The sequence below is a fragment of the Spea bombifrons genome, chromosome 6, assembly GCF_027358695.1.
Source record: "Spea bombifrons isolate aSpeBom1 chromosome 6, aSpeBom1.2.pri, whole genome shotgun sequence".
Lineage (NCBI taxonomy): Eukaryota > Metazoa > Chordata > Amphibia > Anura > Pelobatidae > Spea > Spea bombifrons.
The window spans coordinates 37,700,752-37,724,530 of record NC_071092.1 but is presented as its reverse complement, the minus strand read 5'-3'; the positions used below and the strand labels follow the sequence as shown (position 1 = coordinate 37,724,530).

Genomic DNA, 23,779 nt, shown 5'->3' with positions numbered 1-23,779 from the left:
CCCTTACTTTGTGCACAGTTCTGAGGTACCAGGACATCCATAGACACTGTTACATATGATCAGGAAGACACGGACTGGGCTTCTGATTTCCCTGGGTGGCAGCAGCTACAATGGACCAGTCAGTAAGACGTTCTTTGCTCTATGCTCACTGTGGATCAGGGAAATGTCTTATCTCCTTCACGCCAACAACAAAACCCATGTACAGAGCAATAACAGAAGCCCACTCCCTACGCCCGTAGGGTATTTGTGCTGTCAGGGCTAATACTGGCTGTGTGGCTAAGCTACGAGGCAGGAGCCCAGGCAGTTTGGTTAGTGAGGGGAAGATAAGGAGCATATATATAATATATATAAATTGTTTTATAAAGTAAAAATTTGCAGCAGAAGCCCCCTTTAATTTCAAGAGGGATGGGGAGCATAGCTCCCTTAACCACTTCTATGCCATAGAGGCATTAAATATATTACGATAAAGATTCTGCTAGAACTGAAGCAGTTAACATCTGCTACAGACTCATGGTCCCTGGGCTGAGACTGTAGCGAATGCCTTCAGCACCATCTTCAGGGCACAGGGGGCTTGCTATGCATAGCAGTGTTTAGTGGCCGCCTGTCATTCCGCTTACTGCTATATACCTTCAAATTTGCTCTGAATAAGGAATCACAGTAAGTTCTTTGAGGCCTCTGGTATACGCGACATGGAGTGGGGCCATTTAATTGAAAGGGAATACATTTCCAAAGGTTGTAACTTCCCATTCACGTCAATATTCATTGGGCATAGAGTGTACAGTGTGTAGGGCAAATAGTCTGGGGTAGGTGAGTAATAAGGCACTTCACAGCCAAACGTGGGGGTTGATGAGGGAGGAGGTATCGTGTAACCTCCTGCCTTTCTTCCCAAGGGGGCTTGGCTTTAGGGTTTCTCAATGATAGGGGTGTTATAGCATCCAGGAGGCAAGGTGTTCTTAATGTCCTCAAGGTTGCTGATGTCTTTGAGGATCTGGTCAATGTCTCGTTTGTAAGAGAGCAGAGCTACATCCTGCAGCCGCGCCGATTCCTCCAGCTCAGCCACCTTGCGGTCTAGATCGCTATCACGGAGCTGGGTTTTTGCATCGTTCAGTGTCCTCTCCAGATCATTGAGCTTTCCAACATCAACTGGGTCCAGCTGACCTGTAATTCCAGCAGAAAAGAAAAAGCGAAAAAGTGTGTTAACCTGTGTGAGGGTGCATTTGGACCTGTGTAAGAAGCAGGCAGACTAGATGATAGAAAATGTTATAAATGTCACGTAGGCAATAAATGAGAGATAATCTAAAGCAAAAATTGCAAGAATATAAAAAGCTTACAAAGACCAAGAAAAAAAAACGTACTTCTTTATGGAGGTACGCAAAGGACAACCTGTATTTAAACCATGGATTTTTAAATTTGCCAAGTTGTGTAACTTTTGCTGGAAAGTTCTGAAGCTCTGATTGGGAGTTACCATGAAATAGAATATAACAAACTTTTTAAACAAAAATACATTGCTAAGCAGTCTTCTAAATAAATCAGCAGTTACCTAGGTTCTGGAGCAGTTTGTTTATCACTTCAAGGACATCATTCACAGAATTCTTTGCTTTCTTGGCATTGCTCTCGGCTTCTTGCGCTGCATCAGATGCCTACGAGAAGGGGAAGCAAAGGTTAAGCATTACAGATGATGCTGGCTCTTCTTGCCTACCAACGTAAAGCCGTCTACTAACCATTTTAGCCATCATCATGTCTTGATCAGCTTCTGACTGCTTCTGCTTCAGTTGGTCCTCCGCATCTTGCAGCTGTTTCAACATATCCTGCAACTCTCCATCTAAAGCTGTGACGTCCTTGAAGGTGTTGTCAGCCTGCGTTCGGGCGATGGAAGCATTCTACGAGGAACAAAAAGAGAGCTCACAGCATAAGTACTCCAGAACAGTGTATGAAAACCATAGTATGAGTTTTAGTCCTATATTCTATGGACACGGAAGCAAACGTTAACCTCAAAAACTGCATCCTCGGGTTCTGTAGGGTGGCTGACTAGGTTATGGTTTTGCGGAAGTCCTCGATCAGTAACTCCTCAATCTAATTATTAAACGGGATGATGTAGGATGGTGATCATACACAGATCATATCACATTTCAGCTGCTTATTTAAACAGAGCTTAAATTTTAAGGCAGATATTCCGAGTGATATTAGCACAAGAGTATAATGTTCTAATTGCAATATCTAACAATTTTTTAATATTTTGTTAATAGTGTTGTACATTATCGGAGATGTTGGAGTTTTTGGCTCTCATCTATTTGAAAACAGGGCAGAGTCCTTTGTGAAGTGGTTAGACATATCATACAATTAATTAGAACAATTAGTCTCAACTCACTGTATCGGTCTCAAACTGTCTCAATAAGGCTCTGTTTTCTACTTGTTTGCAAACTTTTGCATTTTGTATTTCTCTGATGTGGCCATTTTTTTTTTAAGTGGACAAAGCAAGTGCAGCCACTGAGCAGATAATGCCCAGTTTTTTTTGTTTAATAGAGGAATTCGCCTTATTAAAGAGGAGTGCAGAGTTGGCAAAATACCCCCTTTCATCTTTGTAATAAATACAGACAGTTGTAATTACAGACAACATGATAAGCACTTCCAGGTGTAGAGCAGATCTAGATGAAAGTAAACGGGTAGAAAACTAGCTCCTTTTTTCACACTAAGCCCAGAGTTGTTCTATACCTATCATTACCAAGAATAAATGGCTTCGGATTTTTTTTATATTAACCCTACAATAACTAAACACCTGTATTATAATTTTACTCTTGCATAGATGAACAAATAACATCTCAGACCAACTACAAAAAAAAATGCTAAGATGGGGTTAACTCAACTTCATGATAAAGGACAGGTGAAGAATTTTGGAGCTGTTCCATTGCACTGCATCTAGTAAGAAGAAGTTTTTAACTTGTACCATTCCTATTTGCTACTCAGTGATTACCACTCACCGCTGTGCAATATGGATCACTATTTCTTTTATGATTAAATTATTGTGTGCTAATATAGAGGCGACCGGCCAAGGAAAAGGGTGCAATTATCCCACATTGTCTACGATTATCTAAAAATTACACAAGATGCCATGATATTTACGAAATACATTAATAGTTTACATTTTGGACATCTTTGGCAATCTTCTCAGCTTCCTCTGCCTTAGACTTGGCTCCTCGAGCATCAGCGTTGGCGTTGCCTAGTGCATTTTCGGCTTGACGAGTCTTGTTGTTTGCTTCTGCGATGGTTTGGTTAATCAGTGGGACCTTACGCAGCGCCGCTTCTGCCGCGGTTTTATTGTCATTCACCCTCTTGTCAAAATCTAGGGGGAACAAATAAGAGTGTGTAAAGTCTCACTGTCCAAGGATCTGCTACCCCCATAATATAATGTGGTGGGGTGAGAGTTCACTGCAGTTAAAATGAAGGTCACAAGTGATAAAACTACATTGAGCACAATGCCAGGTTAGATTTCAGAAACCTGAAAGCGATCCTAACCTCGCAGGTTGTTGAGTATTTCGTTAGCTTCCTGAAGAGTCGTCCGTCCTTTCTTTGCAGCCTCTTCTGCTTGTGCTTTTGCAGCATCGGCTCGGGCCAGAAGTTGGTCTGCAGTCTATGTGGAGAAGTTACAGGACAGATAAGTATATCGAAAAGGCTTCTGAAAAGTTTTTGTGCTCTGTTTACATGATTAAAACATCTGAGGAAACGATACGATTTCTAATGTTATGCTAGGGAGCTCAATATTATGTCTAAGTGGAACAGCACCTTTAAACATTTCCTGACAAGTAAATGTTTATTTCATATAAATGGATTAGTTGTTATAAAAGTAATGCCTGGGAAGTGATATTCTCATTTACATCCACAGTGGCCTAATGGGAAGTGAATCTGGTGCAAATGTATAGTATTTAATGCAAATACCACCCTGTGGTTATCAGAGATACATAAAGTACATTCCCCTTCACATCAACCAGGGGGTAGACAGGAGGATCCAGGTCCCCTGAAGCTGCGGGGGGGATCTGGATCTTAGTCGTCTCATAGTCAGACCTATTTGAGGTCTGATTATAAGACGACCCCGATTTTGCTCTGAAAAAAACTTTGTCTTATAATCAAGCAAATACGGTACACACCCGGCACGTGCTGTTAAGCAACTAGCTTTATTATGGTGACCCGCAGTGTAAAAGCGCACGAACCTGTTGCTCGGTCTTCCCTTTGTCGAGGAGGTTTTTGACCTCCATCTCCCGGCTCCTCATGTCCTCACGTAGATCGTCATAATCTCGCAGTTTCCGGTCTATCAACAAATCCAGCTCCTCTGCCTCTTTCTGGATCTTCCCAGCTTCATTCTGTGTTGCAGGAAGGAAAGGAGTTTAGTGTGAAGCCTGAAATATTGGTTTACATCAGAATTATTAGAGAATCATTAATATGCTATTGCATTCTGACCCAACAAAGACTGTCATAGTTACTACTAATCAACAAAACACACACTCTATGGAAGATAGCTGTCATTATTTCCCATACTTTCAAGAAAATTAAGCATTTTTTGTAATTATACACATTTAAGTAGTATCATATTAGATTTTGCATTGATTATGACAATGTCTCTCCTAAAATATCTTTAAGGCTATGTCATACCTTTTGGCGGCCAATCTATTCACGAAACACGATGCAGTTAAATATGTCCTCCACAACATAGACTATGAAGATCACCATAGTACCATCTCCCCCATACCGTCATACAGGGTCCGCTGTATTGCTACGTACTTGTAAAGCTGTTGTATCGATGGGAGGGATGCTAGTCAGATTGGCATAGATCTGCAAAGCCCGATTCCCTGCCTCCTCAGCCTCGGCATGCACTTTGGTGGCCTGTTTCTCCAGTTCCCGGGATAGTTCTTTAGCCTGTGTATATCTGAGCAAAAAAAGTAAGAATCAGTGTATTTATATCAGCAAAAATTATTGTGCATGTAGCATTATTACAATATTGAATATGGCTTACAATTTTTCGTGCTTTTTGTTCAGTCTCTGGACAAAGCAAACATCACCCAAGTTTTTAGAGTTCTATTACTCTGGCCTACTGGTTCTTGGAGCATTACACTACAAATGGGACTTTGAAGTTTATGTGATCATTGTAACATCAAATTAGTTAAGTGAAAATGTGTGATTTGCAGTAACTCTGCTTTAACCCCTTAATGACAGAGCCCGTACATGTACGGGCTCAAAATGCATTGTTTTCAATGGGTTTAGGGACCGCCCATTGTCCTTAAGGGGTTAACAAAGGCAACGAGGCAATAAGGTCAGTATACATCATCGGATATGCTCAGTTGTGTTCTTTGCTCACTTGCGGTTAAGTTCTTCAATCTCTGTTGCGGTCTGGTTCTCTGCAGCAAGGGTTTTCAGTAGTAAGCGATAGGCTTCATTTGCAGTGTTGTTGGCTTCCTTGGCTGCTTTTTCAATCTCCTGAGCTTCTTGAGTATGTCTGGCAACAAAAGACAAAGGCAAGTTAAGGTTTAAAAATGTTCATGTTTACACCTCTAGATTAATAACTTCAAATTGCACTATCCAAAGAACCTTACACAACCCCAAATACTGGTCACTAACATCAATCATTAGCTGTAACAGCATAAATACAAGCAGTGATCCATCCGGACCGGCCTTCTTACCTTTCAGCTAGCTTCCTTGCCTCCTCTGCTAGGATTGTCATGTTATTGGGATCTCCAGTTGTCTCCGGTGGACTAATCGACTGAAAGACACCAATATACAAAATATGAATTTGTTTCAATGCCTCTAGAGCAACAATTGATCCCTTGAGCTGCCGGGATCCACAATATGTTCTAGTTTGTTCAAAGTTTCTGCATTAGCAGTAACGATGGAATTGCTAACATAAAAGTGTGCAAAAAGGGTAAGGCGTGGTCTCAAGTTCTGTTTATCGGACTTTACATGTTGGGTGTCTTTTAGGCATAAGACAAGGACAGATTTGTGGAACTGCATTGTGATTTCATGTATTCTAAGAACTGCTATGGAGCTGGATGATCTTCTTTGACCTCGCTGCACTCACCACATTAGCTATGGCCACCTTGGCTCTCTCAAGCTGCTCTCTTGCAGATCCAATAAGAAGTTCGGTGCTCTCCACGCGCTCTCGGGCCTCTTGTGCTTGCTTATCAGTGTTCCGTATCATATCTCTTATGTTCTGAAGACGCTCCAGCTGGGAACTCAGTGTGGAATTTATCTCTGCTAGACGATCCAGCATCCCCTGATCCACATCTGAGAGAAAACCAACAATCAAAAAAAAGACACAGGAAGAGTAACAAAAAAGAGGCTCTCCCATTGATTTAAATAGGAGCTGGAAACGAAGTGTCGCCAGTTATGGGTGGTAGGCTGCAGCTTCCCTCGTTTCTACACGTCAAGAGGGCATAGTAAAGCATAAACTTTAATTGTATACCTTGTTGGTGAGACTGCACGGGCCAATAAACTGTTTCATTTGGAATATATACTCTTAACCACTTGTGATCTTAGACTATTATTCCCTGAGAAAGTGGTTCCAATGACCACTAGCATGAAGGAGTATGTCCTACTGAAAACACTGGTGCGAGTGTTGTTGACTGTAGCGTGATAGTCCTGTGGGAACCAGTGGTCAGATTTATGTGATTGCTGGGATCACCATGTAAACATTGTTTTTTACCCGATGCATTTACTCTGCATCTCTCTTCCCTCTAACTGATCTGAGTAGAGAGAGGCAGAATTTTACTCAAAATTTACTCAACAGTTTTGTGCAGGGATCGGTCTGATCAGTATTTTTTTCAATAGCATTTTTTTTTTTGGGGGGGGGGTCTACAGAATAACTGATACAGTAGTACACGTTTCCACCTAAGGAGTACCCACACAAATTTAAAGCTTTGGATAACTTTTGGCAGATATTGGTGACAAGTATCAAAGAGCGCCTAGAAAAAGACTCAAGGATGTTGGTGCTAGGCTCATACAAGATCTGCTAATTGAGACCATATTATTGTCAACAGAACTTTAGCAACTATTACCTCTTCCAAAAACTCGCAACAGAATCCTACATAAAGTCACCTGATACAAACACACAACATGCATCCTGTACATACTATATTGCATTTCCACCATTTCCACTACTTCTTGATCACCCAACATAATCAAACCTCAGCAATATTTCTACAACTGCCGCCAATACTAAATCTGGTGACTTGTATGTCATGCACCATCGGCAATGCTAGTCTCATCATACCTTTACTGCTCTGGGCGTCCACGAGTAAGTCACTCACAGCCTTTTCAGCCTCTCTGAGCCTCTCCTCAAAGGCCTGATCGGTCTCGGTGTGATCCCCTGTTCCCAGGTTCTTAAGGAGTTCCTCTAGTTCATGCAGTTTTTCACGCTGTTCAATCACCTGTGGCCGAGATGCAAAGAGTCACAATGTACACATATCCAGGGCTATACAATCTTCAGCCTCACAGCACTCTTGAGGTATCTCAGTTTATAGAAGGGTAGATTGTTGCTCTAACCTTGTCCTTAACCAGGCGGTAGCAGGCAGGGCACTCCTGGCAGCCAGGCCCCGAGCGGTTGTAGAAATAATTCTCTTCGCATTGGTCACAGCGGATGCCAACAAACCCATCTTTACACTCACAACGTCCATCCTCCTTGCACTGCAGGGACACTGAGCCCTCAGGATCGCAATCACATGCTGTGCAACAATATAAAGACATGTGTATCTCACAGGGGATCAGCCAAGATTTGGTCAGAGACATATTTAGTAATTTTATAAAAATGTATAGATTATGTTGTAGTTAAAAGGAGACAGTTAAACTCTAAATCAGTTCAAAGAAAAAAAGCACATTTCACCAATATTCTATCAGACTTACGCTTGCAGCCATCTGGACCAAAGCCGAAGTGATTGGGTTCGCATCGATCACAACGCTTTCCACTGACGCCAGGCTGGCACTCACACTGCCCGCTACGAATATCACACTGGCCATTTGTGGAACCCAAGGCATTGCAGTTACACCTAGTAATTTACAGTAGCATTAATAGCATGTCGCAAATGTAGGATTGTACCAGACAAGGGTTAAAATATGAGCAAGGTTGGTAAACCGAGTAACTGCGACCATTGGATGTATGGTAAATATGAACATAACTTGTATATCCCGGCTGTTTTTAAGGAGACAATGGACATGTTGCTATCTTGGGAGAAATGCTAAATGTCTGGGACGGGGTCCTGATACCTCAGTAATGGGGTATCCTCATTCCCACAGAATTAACAGCCTATTTATTTAAAATAAATCATTGCTCACTGTCAACCTGTATTGACACACTGAACAAAGCTAAAACATGGCATATGGCTAATCAACTAGAGTCTTCAGAATCAATCAACTCAAATTTCATTAATATGATGCTGGCTGTGGCATTCAGAAGGTGGTTTCCTTAACCTTGGGAATGTAAAGTGTGAACTTACGCATCACAGCCTTTGCCGCTGAGCAGGTTGTAAAATCCAGGTTCGCAGGCCGAGCAGTCCCGCTCTGTGACATTGGGCAGGCACTCACACTGACCGGTTACCTGATTACAGGTGGTTTGCCCCTTCACCGAGCCGTATGGATTACAGTTGCAGGCTAGTTAGAAAAAAAATGAGAAAGAATTGGCGTTATTTTCTCATGGCATACTGATGTTTCCAATATTAATAAAAAGCTCACTAAGAAAATGCAGGTTAATTCAATTGACCCAGAGACACTTAAATAATAAATACCTGCGTGTTACACCTCAAATGCTTAAGTATAGTTCCTGTATCCCCAGCCTAACCTCAGCATTCTCATCCCAGATTAACAACAAATATCTGGCACCTCTGCATTTCAGTTCTGGATTTGGGGCCAATGCTGATCCGTAGAAACCATCCTTGCAACGGTCGCAGTAAAATCCGGCTGTGTTGTAGATACATTTCAGGCATTCTCCTGTTAGGCGATCGCAGTTCCCTACAGCATTTGGATCTATGTTACTGTTGCACTCGCAAATTCGGCATGGACGCGGGGCTCCATTCTCACCCAGTGGGTCACCAAAATATCCATCATCGCACAGCTCACATCTCTTTCCTGATAGAAACAAAATGCGGTTGCATGTAAACACTGATCTCAACACGCTTCTAGAAGTATTATCATATTCCACAGCACTGTACAAAGGGTAAACAGGACATTACAGAAACACAAAGGAAGATTTCAGAAACAAAAAGGTAAGGGGGACCTGCTCAAAGGTGCTTACAATTCACAAAGCAGACATGGAAATTCAGGAGGCTAGAAAAAGATGGCTTCTAGCAGTGATTGTGCGTTCTCGACTACAGCACCAAGGCATGCGTGTTCCTGTGGGTTGTACGAGATGCAAGTAGCTATCACAATCACATATGTCTATCCTTCTTGCCAGCCAAACAAGCGCATGGCACACGGCTACTGCCGTTTATACTGTCGCTGGGAGGTCGCTTACTCGAACGTTCACATAACAGAAGAGTACAGATTTAAATCTGTAATACTATATACAATTATGAACTAAAATGTAAAGTTAATTAACCAACATAAAGTGTTACTTGTAGAACACATTCAATATGTGTCGGTTCTGTGCAGAAGTCAATGGATGGTACTCACCTGTAGTTCCCACAGGGCAATTGGTGCAAACTACCTCCTTGGTTCTAGGAACAACGGCACAGCTGGATCCACCGGGGCAGGGACAAGGCTGGCAGTCTGAACCGGTACCAACCGTGCTGTCGCCATAATATCCTTCACTGCACCTCTCACAGTGAGGACCAGCGGTATTATGCTGACATTGGCAAACACCTGAAAAAATAAATGTATTAAATACCTTAGGTTCTAAACTGTCTAGGGCAACTAACCTCAGCATGTTGAAGAGGTAGAGGTTTGCTGTGTTTTGTATTACACACAGCGCGAGATTATACAGCTGCTTAAATACCAGCCTAATATAACTCTCTCTTTTGACCCATTCACAGTTAGATGGAATCTCAGATACAGATCTGGGAGAATGTACTGTATTACACATTTCTAAACACTCTTTAATGTCTGCATCTTGTAGGATAATATAAAAATAACAGCAGTTACGTTACATTTAGGACAATGTAATTCATTTAAGTTAGACAGTTCTAATAATCATCTACGTGGCTTGATTAGTCAACCGATCCTGACACTACGTTACACAGAGACATGGAGAAATACATGTACAATACATATATAACTAGATGATAGTTGGACATTTCCCCACTCTCTGCTGTAACCGTTCCTGCACCACGTGAAGTTCCAGCGCCCTTTCTCAAACTCACCAGATTCAGGATCACAGGAGTCGCTGTGACCATTGCAAGTGCAAGGCACGCAGGGGCTGTAAGGTCCCAAACTGGGGTTCTCTCTGCGGTAACCTGGGGCACATCGTTCACAAAACTGTCCAACATAACCCACAGGGCAGCTGCACGTTTCCACCCACGAGGCAGATGCGCCAACACCAGCTTCTGCGGTCACAAGGCTAACCTCCTCCAGAAAACCAGCACCTGCAATGAAATGACATACATCATTAAAATTATAAATAAATATATATATATAAATAATATATATGTCCCAAGGAACACCACAGAGATTGGCATTTAACTTGTCTGATTGTGGCACATTAAGTGAACTCACAATTATGCCACACCCTGATATATAAAAAGTATAAATTTTTAATGCTGATCAAGGTCAATTACTCACTCCGTTCGCTGTAGGTTCCCCGTATCTTAATAGCTGTCAGATTCTGCAACATCTTCTGGAATTCAAAAGATGACAAAGAAGGTCTCCAGGGATAATCAGTGGCCTCATGCAATCTAAGCGGAAATAGTCAAAAATGTAAGTATAGTCACGTGATGGGCAAAAAGGTAACTTTGAAGAGTTTTTATTTTCTTGAAACTATGGTGTGTGGATGTAATATGTTGTAACTGCTCATCATAGCAGTTCAAGGTTATAAAGTTATAACAGCTGAATGTCTACACATAGCCAAGTAGCCATTAAATACGATGCTGTAAAATAAATCTTTATATTTTTCCTTGTAGCTGCTTCTGTTCTTGTGCTGCTAGATTGATACACATCGACACACAAAGGCAGAACACACACTCATACCAGCTTAATAAGCACCACATCTATGTAGGGGTATTCCCCATACATGCATACACATATCCAAGCGCCTGTCTGGAGGATGCAGACAGAGTAGCCCTGACCCCAAATGCCCCATACACGTCCAAAAATCAGTTACCTGATTAATATAGGGTTTACAGCTAAAAAGACACTATTTACATTATCATTAGATACCCAAAAAAATGTAATATATATATTGCGTTCCAAGGATTTCAAACTCAAGTTTGAAGAAAAGCGATTATACATAAGATTGCTTAGTGATAATAAGTGAAAATAAGATAAACAAATTTCTCTGGCAGCATTATGGGCCCTCAGGAACAGAGTTTGAAGTTCTTGGTATATTCATTTTGAGTAAATTTGAAGCACTCTTACCTGAAGACATAACTCAGAGAGTTCTCACTGGGATAAGAATTCCCTTGAGCAATCAAAGGCACAGATACCCTGAGTCCAGCACCTTCTAGGACTAAGTCCTCGGCAGAGAGGCGTGTATCACGGCGTTCAACACGGAAGCTGAATGTTAGGTTCTGACCGTAGCTTAGAACTTGGTTACCAAGGAATTTTTCTGCATGAAAGGAAAAAAAATCTATTATGAGAACGAGCGCGAGTTCATAGCATCATTCCCAGACACCCCTGAAAACCAATAACAAAGTATGTTGTTCTTAAATGTCTAAAATATGTTTCATCTCTAAAACATGGCATACACTTCCATGCAGTACACACTATGGCCACTAGATGTCCCACTAGCCAATATTCCATTAGCGAAGCAGCTGTGACCCCTGGAACGTGACCTCCTGAAACCATCACTTCTAAAATAAACCACTTCCTGGTACTGATTTACTTCATTAAATAAAATCCCTCAAGATATACACTTATCAGATTGTTATGATAATCGGAATCCCTAATTAACTTCCTGGGGAATATGGCCCCGTATATTTGCTTCCCAGACTAGGGACGTCATTATCACTGGTCTTACAAAGTTGCAGTGAGGTTCACAGTCTGAGCCCACTGTGTGCCAAAGGTGGGTGGCACATTAGAGTGTTAACGTTTAGGTACGAGAGAGAGACCACCAAATAGTTGCCAATAGACTTTGTCTGAATTGTTTTTGGTCCGTTTGCAAAAAAATCAGGGGGCTTTTTACATTCGATAACAAAATTTGTGATACTAGATGAGTGCATATTTAAGTTCTTGCTATAAAAGAAAAAATATCTTACAAGTCATTATTTTCATGATTTGTCTATGTGGACCAGCACCTTTAAAACCTCAAGATGGACACACTTTAAGCAGGACCTTGTTGTAAAGGTGACAACTCACCTGGCGCCATGAAATAAATAGGGAAATAGCTCTCAGAAATAACAGACAATGAGCTACTCTCAGAAATCCAGGACAGGGGGTAGTCAGATCCATCCCTCTGCTGTGCCAGCCAGCCATCCGCACCTGAAAAAAAAAAACACACATCCAGAATCTATCGTGTCCAGAACTCAACATTTTTGGCATTCCCGCCCCCATTTAGCAAACATCCCCCCCTTCGTTCCAAACAGGATGCATGCGTTTCCACATGAATTCCAATCTAGAACAGATATCTTCATCTTAAAGACCTCTGCTTGAAATATCATGTGTAGTAAGATAATAATATAATAGATAATAATAATAATAAAAAGGCCAACTTGGTTTGAAAGGAATGTTGGCTCAAAAGGACACTGGAAAACAAAATAATTAGGGTGAGAAAATTGGATAAATGTGTCGTTTTCAGCTGTGAAATACTTAGCAGGTCCTGTTAGAAGTGAACATAAATTGCTTCAAATGAACGAGTGAATGGGTAACACTGGATCTGGAGGCTGAGAAGATACTTACCGCTCTCGAAGGTGGACACAACAGTGGTGACTCTAAAGCCCTCGACGCCGCTGCAAACGGAAGAATGGCCGTAGCAAAAGCATGGGGTGCAGCCTCGTGGGTTCGCAGCATCCAGGTGAAAGAACCCAGGTTTACATCTAAGAAGACCACGAAGGAGGACATCGTTACTCGGAAAGATCTTTGTCCATGTACTGCCATATTTGAAAAACTAGTGTTTTATTCTTATTCCAGATGATTACCTCTCACAGTTGAACCCTTCCACGTTGTCTTTACAACTGCAGCGGCCAGTTTCAGCATTGCACTCATCTGTGCTGCCAGCTGGATTACATGCGCAGGGTCTGGGAAGACATAGTGCTTTAGAACCCTAACCTTTTCACATCATCCATCGGTTATTTCAGTAACGTGCCATGTTCTGATATCCCAGATATTATAAGCTACAGTCCAGAACATTAATACCCAACATATCTCATCATATTACACACATGCATCGTGGATAAGAAGGTATAAATATTCAAGATTATCGGACGATGGACTGATAGATATTTTCTAATGCCGAATTCCATTGTATTGCCAAAGAAAAATACGCAGAATGATTTGCGAGCCTTGCTATCCGGCCCATTACCTGCATCCGGCCTCAGTGAGGGAGTGGAAGCCGGGCTGGCATCGGTCACACTTCTCACCCATCACACCCGGCTTACAGCTGCAGCGGCCAAAGTTATCACACTGTGTGCTGAGGGAGCCTGCAAAGGAAATGATTGCAAGTTGGATTATCTACGAATTGTCAGCTCTTGTGGTACATTTTCAAGTCACTGTATTATCCTTCCCAATCTCAGCAGTGATGTCTGGGTGTTATTTAGGCATCTTAAAGAGCAATTCTATATTTGTCCTTTAGACACAGTGTGGTGGCGTCAGTAAAGATGTTGCGGGTGCACATTTTATTTAAGCCTTATGGCTTTGACCACCCGAAAGGCCAATAACAGATTATTAACGTAGCTCACGAAAGACTCCGAGAGGAAACGCCACGTCTCAATTAATCTTTTGTAGCTTTGCAATACTATTTTATAGTGGTTCTTTGTGTCCCTACAACAGCAACTCTTTGTCATCTTTCATTAGCCACATAAAAATATCACCTCTTGCTTTGTAGAACACCAAAGCAACCCATCATGAGCCATTTATGGAGGAAGGCTTCAGAAACTATAAATCCTTCCTCACCCAGATAACAGAATTCCGAGCGATCGGGTTTAAGGCCACATTAATAAAGATACTGCTGTGACCAAGTAATAAAACAGAATAGGCACACTGGAAAGAAAACACCACATATTAACATATACTGGGCAATCCAATACACACAATGTTATATGTATAGTGTTAAATGTGCAACTCCCCCCCCCAAAGCTTAGAGAGTTTAATGGATTAAAACCATGCGTGGTATCTCCATGTGAGGTCCTTTTGTTTAGAAGACAGCAGGGGGCTTATTTATATTGCTGTGTAAAACCTGACACTACCCACTCAAGACCACTGTTTACAAAGCAAATTGCTGTTTGTTTGAAGTCCAGAGAAGGATTTTATCATGAGGGATGTGAAAATAAACTCGGTGGTGTCAGAGATAAAGCTATTTATCATACATTACATCCTAGGGGTCTGCTCTCAGATATTTGTGTAGATTTTATATGGCAGGGATGTTGACCCACGTTGCCTAAACTCTCATTCGGTATTTTGGGGCACAGTATAGTGGGGATTACTTTTGTACGTGTTCATGCCTTAAACACACACACGGCTGAATGAAGACTTGGAACATTAGTTACAGAATACCCGAGCCCAGATTTTTCTTAAAAACATCTGTCTCAACGATACAAGCATCATCTCTAACAAAGGTGGGGACAGTGATTATATTGGGGGATTACCCACTAAACTGTGAGCACGCACGCAAAGTGCAGCGAGCAGGAACATTTCAACTCAAAAACTTAACCATGAGTGAATTCCAATGAGCGTCTCCAGAAAGAATTAACCGGACTTGCAAAATGCATAGTAAAATCCAGAAGATGTGTTGCCCCGTGTGTATGCATAATGAATTAAAAGGCTTAAAGTAAAATGAAACTTTATTGTAATCCTTAAAACAGGAATTAAGCAAACCTTACTTATTTGAAAAGTAAGGTTTGCACAACCATTGTCTTAAATGTATAAAAACGTACCTTATCGCTGAGCACTTCAGGCCGCCTCTCTGTCTGAAGCGCGGATACGGCACATATTGCACATTATACAGAACTATATACGTTACTGAAATATAAAGTGGGCTGAGACGGTTATACGTACCCACGGAGTTGCAGTGGCAGGGCTGACAGGGTTCTTCGCTGCCCTGTCTGTAATAGTTTTCACGGCAGCGTTCACAGTTTGGTCCGTCCGTGTTGCCCGCACACCCCGTACAATGTCCGCCGTGCCCAGTAGAGCGGTACAGCTCCGGGTCGAAGTAACACTCCTGAGAGCGGCCATTACAATTACAAGCTGCAGACCAAAACAAGGGATTAGTAACATCAAAAAGGATCAAAAGATATATAATATCTTATTTAATCATGTAACAGACCTCTCATATAAAATCCCCATAAAAGTATACTGTCTTAAGTCTTTCAATTAAAATCCAACAATATCCACATTCAAGCTGCAAGGCAACCGCAATCTGACATGGTCCGGTAGCGTCAACAAACTGACCCTAAGCTTAACTGCATACTACCTTTTTTACAAAATGAGATGTGTTTCAGAAATAGTTAAGATTGGAGTTCTTTGCTAAAATGGTACATGAATACAGCAAGTAGTACTGAGGCATCCAGAACGCCAGGCTTTCAACACAGACCCCCTGAAGGAATGCTCATCAACCTTTTACACTCATTAGCAAGATAATTAATCATGAAGCAGACCACATAGGACAGTACTAATGTACATAACCCATCATCTGGTAAGTATCTTGGGGCCATTAATGAGAAAACAGATATTTACCAGGGTTACTAGCAAGACCAGGGATTTTTAGTCTTTGGTGAAGCTCGCTACCTCATGAAGTATGCATAGGGATTACAAATAAAGTAAAAAAAAGTTTTTATGCTTTCTTTACAAGAATAACTTGCTGTGGGATTATGTCATTCTTTATAAATTGGGCTGGATGTGCCGTTGCAATGCTTTGTGGGAAAACAAATGACTTACGCAGACACTCATTGGCATTGTTGGCAGTCGCCCTTCTCCAGGGTCGGTCATTGTAGAAAGGCAGACACTTCTCACAGTCGGCACCGTACGTGTTGTGCTTGCAGTTGCAAACCAGCCTCTGGAACTCGTTGCGAACGCATTCGCTGGCGTGGCCGTTGCACTTGCACCTGACAGCGAAAGAGGGGTCATGAGTAATAGGGACAAAACTTATGGGAAGGTAATAAATGTGACTGCGCACAATTTCCTTCACAAACATGTGAGAGACTCACCTGCCCCCGACTGCAAAGTCAGAAATGGCGTAATAGTAAGATTTGAGCACCTTGGGGTCACTGAACACTTCATCACCAAAGGTATTCAGCCTGTTCAGGGACACACGGATATCTGTGGCTGTCACCCACTCCTGTAGTTACCAAGAAAAGACGAATATAATGCTTATGATCACAATGTAACCACTGTATTTATGTGAACAGGTGAATTGTTCTCCTTACCTGTGTAAGCATCCAAGAAATAATTTTGCTTAGGGTACCTACAGCCTACCACCCCAACAACCAAAATAATGAATATATCCTATATCATGAGGGGGCATCACAAGTTTGTGGATTCACACAGAGTCACATCTCATTATAATATCTCCCCAGTGAAACCCAAGGATCAATCAATGAACTCTGTGGTTTTCAGAGAATAAGTTCTATATCGGAAAATATAATTTTGCCACAATCCCCTCGCCGATTCCCAGGATACGACTCCACTGGGATATATGGAATTTGAACGCTTAAAACTGTATATGTTGATCTAGTGAAGCTGTGATCTATAACAAATTAATATGCTGCTATACAAGGGCTGTTGGTTTAGATTTTTAGGAGCTAAAGTTAAACATTCAGAGGAAGAGCTTGAAAAATGTCTGGTTAAGAAAACACAACACTAACAAACAACAGATCTTGGAATGTTCGTTCACCACCTGCAGCTGGCCTTAAAATATGTTGTTGATTGAACATTGTGCGCCATTACAAAGTATTTGGCAAATGCAAGAGACCTGTTTTTTTTTTTTTGTTTTTTTTTTAAATTTATTGCTTTGCAAAGATATTATATATATATATATATATATATATATTATATGATTTTTTTTTTATGTTGATGTTTTGGTCGTTGTATTGTGAATGTGTGTTATTATATTGTTATAAGATATGAATAAAAAAAAAAAAAAAATATATATATATAAATATATTAATGCCAAATAATACAACCCCATCACGTTTTAAAATTTGGAACAGTTCTGAAGTCGGCATACCTGTAAGACGGGGCTATTGTCAAAGTTGTAAGCGCTGGGTCTGCCCTCCAGTGTAGAGAAGGCCACATTCCCTCCCGTCAGCGGAGAAATGTCGCTAAATTCGTCTGTGCAAAGAGCCTGCTGTTCGTCCTCCCCAGTGCGGATGAAGGCCCGGCTGGACTTCAGGTACGTGTTCTCACAGGAACCGCTGTAATACTGGTACGGGATCCATGGACCATCCTCTCGAGTTCTTTTATATAAAACAAAGCTTTCCGGTCGGCTTGTGTGGAACTTCAAGCGGACGTAAGTGATGTCAAAGGACTTCCCTGAAAAGAAGCAGTTATAGGAAGGCGTGAGTTTCAGGAGGATTTGCGGTCTCGTACCCCCCTTGAAGGAGGCATGGTGCACGGTTTCTATTTCCGCAATTAGTAAGGTAAATCGAGTTTGCGTCAGTCTCTGCCATTCCAAACAGCGTTTTAGACTGAAAATGCTGCTTAGTAGCTCATCTGGTGGCTGCCTACTGCTAGACGATGCCAGGCACACACACATTTAATGTATATAAAGTGGCAGAATGTGTTGATGTCCTCCCGATGTACATTCCCATTGATGCCCAAAGTCCATGCCACTGGCACACAGCCTTACAGGTGCTTTTCACTGGAACTGCCCTTACAAAAAATGAAGTCTCCCCCATCCAAGTTATACTTATAAAACCTGGGTTTAAGAGGCTAGAATTCTTGCCCAAGGCACATTTTCTGCAGTTTCAGCCATGGAAAAAATTTGCTAGAGATAATACTTAACTAAACTGCATTTGTTATTGAAACTAGGACTTAAAAAGCACTGAATGTAATTAAGTCAGTCTTTCCAATTTGTAGAATGTCTGGGGCTTCAGATTGGGAAATAACGCAAAAGAAAGTGATCCCTTCAAGAAACAGAAGTTAGAAGAGTAAATGACTAAGGGAGAAAAAATCCCTATTAAAAATGAAAAAATAATAAGACACAAAACCAAACGAAAGACATGGGAGCAACGTAGACAGCCGCCCCCACGCAATCATCTCACAGAACATCTGGCACCAGTGTCCTGCACGAACGTTCCCAGGATGATCTGCACAGCTGCAAACCAGCTGTTCTATTGTTGATTTATGGAAGGAATATATACAAAGTCAACTAGCTGTACCAGCGGCTGCTGTCCAAGCTCCAGAATCCTACGGACAGACCATAACCGGCTCAGCGAGATTCCTAAACCCCTGTGACAGAAGATATAGCGCTCTCCAGCTGCAAAGCAGAGACCAGATCCTCTTGAAGTGGACATACTTTAACAAGCCCAATTGCCCATCAAATACAGAACAGAGGAACAAAAATAGGATATGAGAAAAAAGGTAGAAAAACAAACCACCCAACAGCAAGTAACGAGCACCATGCCATATGGGCATTGTAATCCATGATGTGCCATGGTGTACCCTTCATCTTGCTGTGCAAAACCCAACTTTCAGCTCCCCTGCTATCGTTTAAAGACCCCCCACGCAATGTCTGCTTCTGGCCCCTAACCAGATCACTGCAAGTATCCGAGTCGTTCTCCACTTCCCCGTGCAGACGCAGATGGTTAGAGGTCGCTCTTGTTCAGGATGTGTACTATACTAAACAAAATTCCACGCACTCCATGGGAGCCGGTAAGCAGAGGAAAAAATAGTAAAAGGGACAAACAGGTGCAGAAAAGAATACGAATTAAGATTCCATATTGCATTTTGAGAGAGGCAGAGAGTGTCCATGTGAGACATTTGGGCTGTGAGATCTGTGCCACATTGAGGGCCACGAGAACAAAGGGCACTGTGACCCTTGAGATCTCAAATTTAAAAAAGTGTACGTCGCAAAGATATTAAATTATTACAGGGATGTGGGGTTCATGATCCAAAGCCAGCTCTGCCAATATGCATACACAATCGGAACTGCATTGATTGTCGTTCCATGACAGTTGCCCAATATCGCAATGGACTCAACAGCAGCTTGCCATGTGGTTATATATATTTAAGTTGGAAAGCAACTATGTGTTAATGCCACAGTAACTATGACTGTGGGGTCTTTATGAATTATGCGGATAAAATACCCAGAATCACAAGCCCTGTATAAGCGACGTTCGCTCAGAATATTCCCAACAGATAGAGGGAGGACACCCAGACTGCCACCAACATCCATCCAGATTCAGTACTATTCAGTAATTATGAAAGACTGTCTGGCACGTTGTATTGTTTCAGTGAAGTTTTTCCGTTTAAGGCCATACAGAAACGGGTGGTCCGTAGTCGCTGGCCTGTGCAGACATAGCTATAACCCCATTAGCAGACACTTGTCTCAGAATGTGCTATTTGTGGAATCTGACAACAGCCGGCTCCTCACATCTACCTCATCCGCTATACCCTCACATGCCTGCTATTTTGTCAAGGCTCAGAATATCGGAGTAAACCAGTCACAAGGTCTGATGCTCTGTTCTGAAAGCACAAACCCAAATGCTAATCTGTCTGGTCATAATACGCATTCCCAGAAAGACGCGAAAAACACATAAAACCAGTTAGGATCATAGGAACGTTCCAGCAGATAACCCGGTATCTTCTGTTCCCCACAATACATTTCAAAGGGGTCCACTCACAATTCAAAGTGAATCCCGTGCCTTTAACTTCCAGACAGACAACAATGCTGAGCGCAGTATCTCTATAAATCAGAACATGACGGATGATTATAAAGAAAAGTTGCTCATTCACCATAAACCTATTTCTCTGTGAACATTAATTAACATGATACCATTAGAATGAGCTTATATTCATGAAAAAAAATCCATGGAATTCCATGTCCCTATCATTTTATGCCATCAATTTACTAGCCACATGTGTAATCTGTATTAGAAAGATTATATGGAAACAGTATTATGTATATGAGATCATGAAAAACATTTACCAATTGGGCAATACATTGGGCTTGGAGGTTAAATCCAACTGTAAAACAATATGATGTTACAAGTAGAACAGGAATCATGTCTTATAAGGCTCTTGGTTTCTCCGTTTTTCGAGACACAACCAGAATCACCACCTCTCCATCCTCATCATCCAGGCTAATTACCAAGATCACAGCCTACCATGTGGGTGAAGTAAGTATGAGAAGTGGAACGGCGTTTTGTGTACACAGATCTAACAACCGGCCCTTTGGGATGACCAAACGATAATAAAATTAGTAGATACATTCCTGGGTTTGCATGTTATCCTGAATTCTGCGTAATTGTGTGGGTGACTGATAATTATTAATTCAATGCTGTTGACGGTCTAGCAGAAATCCTGGAAATATCCTTCCCTCCTGGAGACTCTGTTTTTCCTTCTTTATGATATGTTTCCCAGAGGGGACAAAGTATACATTGCACACTTCCTAGTATTGCTATTGTGAGGATTTTGGTGCCAAAAGCTACTGCAAACACATCTTAATCTCTAAAAACAAACAATGACCTAACTGATAAGTGGGTTTCATGGGTAATGGTTTCTGATGTACTGGAAAGCCACTGTCCTTTACAAATCTAACATGTCCTATCCCCTGGTAAAGATCATGATACCTTTAACTCCTTCATGGACCTTAAATATAACATGCAGGATATACATACACACGCACACAACATTTGCTAACATGATCAAGTGTTATTGAGCCATGGGGGAGTTTCATGGAGAAGTGGTAAATACACTACTGATCATGTTAATTAGAGCTCAGGACCAAAGTGGTCACTGGCACCAGTAACAAATGAAATCGCACATCCATCCAGCAGCTAGACCTCCACGTCAAACCTATTTCTCTGACACAGAGGGGGTATGTAACCTAAATACACGCCTACACAGTTCACGTCATGATTCAAGGAAAACATGCTCAAAAGGAATTAAAAGGATATAGAGAGCGGTTTCTCATGCATTTCAGACTCCAATGCATTTTACTACACGGAATATTACTGGGGAAAAGAGACTCCTGCCTAATGTTCCACCTCCATCTGGCTGAAACCAGGAAGAATGCACAAGGTTGATATATGCATTTTACATACATACATACATACATACATACACATATATATATATATATACATACACACATATATATATATATACATACACACATATATATATATATATATATATATATATATACATATATATATATATATATATATATATACACACATATATATACATTGATTAATATAAAACATTAAAGGCTGAGGATCAGGTGTATAACGTCAGTAGTCATAGGTACGAGGTTTTGACAGATATTTTATTACCATTTGTTTATATAGTGTCATTTGGTACAGAGCATAAGTAAAATTAGACAAACATATTCAGACTAAAATACACACACATCTATATATATATATATCTATATCCTTTAATGTGATTAGTTACGTAGCAATTTGCAGGGACATATTTGTTGGTACGAGGACTGCACCACTACTCTTTATACATAACTCCCATGGTGGCTCTTTTTATCTTTTAAATCGCAAGAAAAATGCAATGTTAGGTAACCGTTCTTCAAGAGGTACTTCACTCTACTGCCGGCTCTCATCAGAGGCCGCCGACCTGGGAGCGGCGGATGGGGGATAAAACGGTGGACATTTTTATAAAACCTGGTTTGTTTGCATGAAACGCTTTTTCTTTTTCCCGGGCTATGCCCCCCACCGCACGATGCCAGTTTTTTAGTAGTGATGAGGGCTGCGGGATGCTGGAAATTTGTAGCCTGGAAAGGGACTAATTATGTGCAATGTTGACAAATCAAGCTGTGTGATAATTGAAGCCCCAACTCCCTTAACGAATAAGCAACAAACAGTAATCCATCATTCCCCAGCCCTGAGAAAACCAAACTGAAAATCAAAGAGTAGACCTTCACAAGGTCTGTACACACAGCTGTTAACGGGAGTTGGAAACATTTGTTACACACGGAGGACTATTGAAAACCTCAGCACTCGCGGTGCAACATGTGGATTTCAACATACTTTTTTAAAACACTTTGATAAGCAAGGTGATTTTTCCCATACACGTGCCAGCCATGGTCTGTGTTTAATATGAGGTGCGGTGGGAAAAATTCAGCACAGCTGAGCTTAAGTGATCAATTCACTGGGAGCAGCTCCTAAACCTATGACTGATCCTACGGCACGGTTTAAGATCTTGGTTATAGGCTGGGTTACACATGGAATGGCTGGAAAGGTCAGCCATTTGAAGGAGACTCTTCTACCGTAACAGAGGGAGGAAGAGGACAAGAATGTTTCCCATAGTGTGGGGGGGGGGGAGTGTCTCAAACCCACATCTAACCTGTCGCAGATTATAATGTGTATTTAATGCTTCTCATTGCAACTCCCCAGTTGTTCCCATGCCAATGGATGCCACAAGGCGTTCTCCCGCTTTAATTTACTGCAGCCGTTCCTTTATTTAGGCTGTGAAGGATTGATATCTACGCACCAGCAATTAACATCCTAATTGTAACCATCAACAAAAATAAATGTTTAGAAGAATAGCTACCATCAATACGTAGACAATGCTTTTTTCATATTTATAAAGATCCAAGCTACATAGCAGGGTTAAGTCATTGTATACATCACATTTTGTGGTGGATTGGCGTGCATTGTATCCTATTGTACCAGATACCCTTCAGTAACTTGGAAGAGACCCATTACATTTAATTATGCCTGAAAGACATCCTTTTCCATTTCATGGAGTAACCTTGTCCTTGTAACCTCTGGTTGAAGATAGTTCCTGTACTTCATGTAATCTTTACCATTTACTTGAGGTTGAGCAATGTATACGAAGCTAACAGAAAGATGCCCAGGGAGGGACATTAAAGAAGGAGCTTAACATAAACATTGGTTTTAGAAGGCTGAATAAAAGAGAGAACCTGTTTCGGTTGTACGGTACAATAAAGACTTCTTTTGTAAGCGTCATTGCTTCTTTAACCGTAGTGTAATCTTTAAGTTCATCACGAGTACTTTTTGTTTGGCAGGAAGCCGCACAGGAAACCCATTAAACCTAAACCATCTGACCGCAGACTAAGCTAACATCTTGTGTGCAGCTGCAAGCCCCCCAGAGGTGGGGGAAACAATTAAACGTTACGCAAGACAGAGAAGATTCGACATACATGTCACGTTTGGCGCATCGGGTGGTACCTTTATTCTACTGTGAGAAAGCCAAAGAAATTCACAGAATTCCTCCAAGACTCTAAAACGGTTAATATATAACGGAAAGCTACTGAGCGGAGAACATAAAAATCCATTATTGTGATATAGGACTCTATGTACTG

The 23,779-nt window shown here is 41.4% G+C and overlaps 1 protein-coding gene across 1 annotated transcript in view; it reads right to left on the bottom strand.

Annotated features, from left to right (window-relative positions):
* Window positions 1–664: 664 nt before the first annotated feature.
* Window positions 665–23,779, bottom strand: part of LAMC1 (laminin subunit gamma 1) — a 44,286-nt gene continuing 21,171 nt past the window's right edge. The window contains exons 2-28 of the mRNA XM_053468945.1: window positions 17,501–17,805; window positions 16,482–16,612; window positions 16,213–16,379; window positions 15,334–15,522; window positions 13,643–13,760; window positions 13,260–13,358; window positions 13,021–13,157; window positions 12,481–12,603; window positions 11,542–11,731; window positions 10,750–10,862; window positions 10,332–10,553; window positions 9,646–9,834; window positions 8,857–9,102; window positions 8,475–8,628; window positions 7,885–8,027; window positions 7,528–7,706; window positions 7,256–7,412; window positions 6,065–6,270; window positions 5,670–5,749; window positions 5,348–5,485; window positions 4,774–4,918; window positions 4,206–4,355; window positions 3,514–3,628; window positions 3,141–3,340; window positions 1,722–1,880; window positions 1,541–1,640; window positions 665–1,158 (exon numbers count right to left, since the gene is read on the bottom strand). Of these exons, the coding sequence (XP_053324920.1) occupies window positions 902–1,158; window positions 1,541–1,640; window positions 1,722–1,880; window positions 3,141–3,340; window positions 3,514–3,628; window positions 4,206–4,355; window positions 4,774–4,918; window positions 5,348–5,485; window positions 5,670–5,749; window positions 6,065–6,270; window positions 7,256–7,412; window positions 7,528–7,706; window positions 7,885–8,027; window positions 8,475–8,628; window positions 8,857–9,102; window positions 9,646–9,834; window positions 10,332–10,553; window positions 10,750–10,862; window positions 11,542–11,731; window positions 12,481–12,603; window positions 13,021–13,157; window positions 13,260–13,358; window positions 13,643–13,760; window positions 15,334–15,522; window positions 16,213–16,379; window positions 16,482–16,612; window positions 17,501–17,805 (4,412 nt within the window). The 3' untranslated portion in view covers window positions 665–901. The remainder of the gene's footprint in view (window positions 1,159–1,540; window positions 1,641–1,721; window positions 1,881–3,140; window positions 3,341–3,513; window positions 3,629–4,205; window positions 4,356–4,773; window positions 4,919–5,347; window positions 5,486–5,669; window positions 5,750–6,064; window positions 6,271–7,255; window positions 7,413–7,527; window positions 7,707–7,884; window positions 8,028–8,474; window positions 8,629–8,856; window positions 9,103–9,645; window positions 9,835–10,331; window positions 10,554–10,749; window positions 10,863–11,541; window positions 11,732–12,480; window positions 12,604–13,020; window positions 13,158–13,259; window positions 13,359–13,642; window positions 13,761–15,333; window positions 15,523–16,212; window positions 16,380–16,481; window positions 16,613–17,500; window positions 17,806–23,779) is intronic.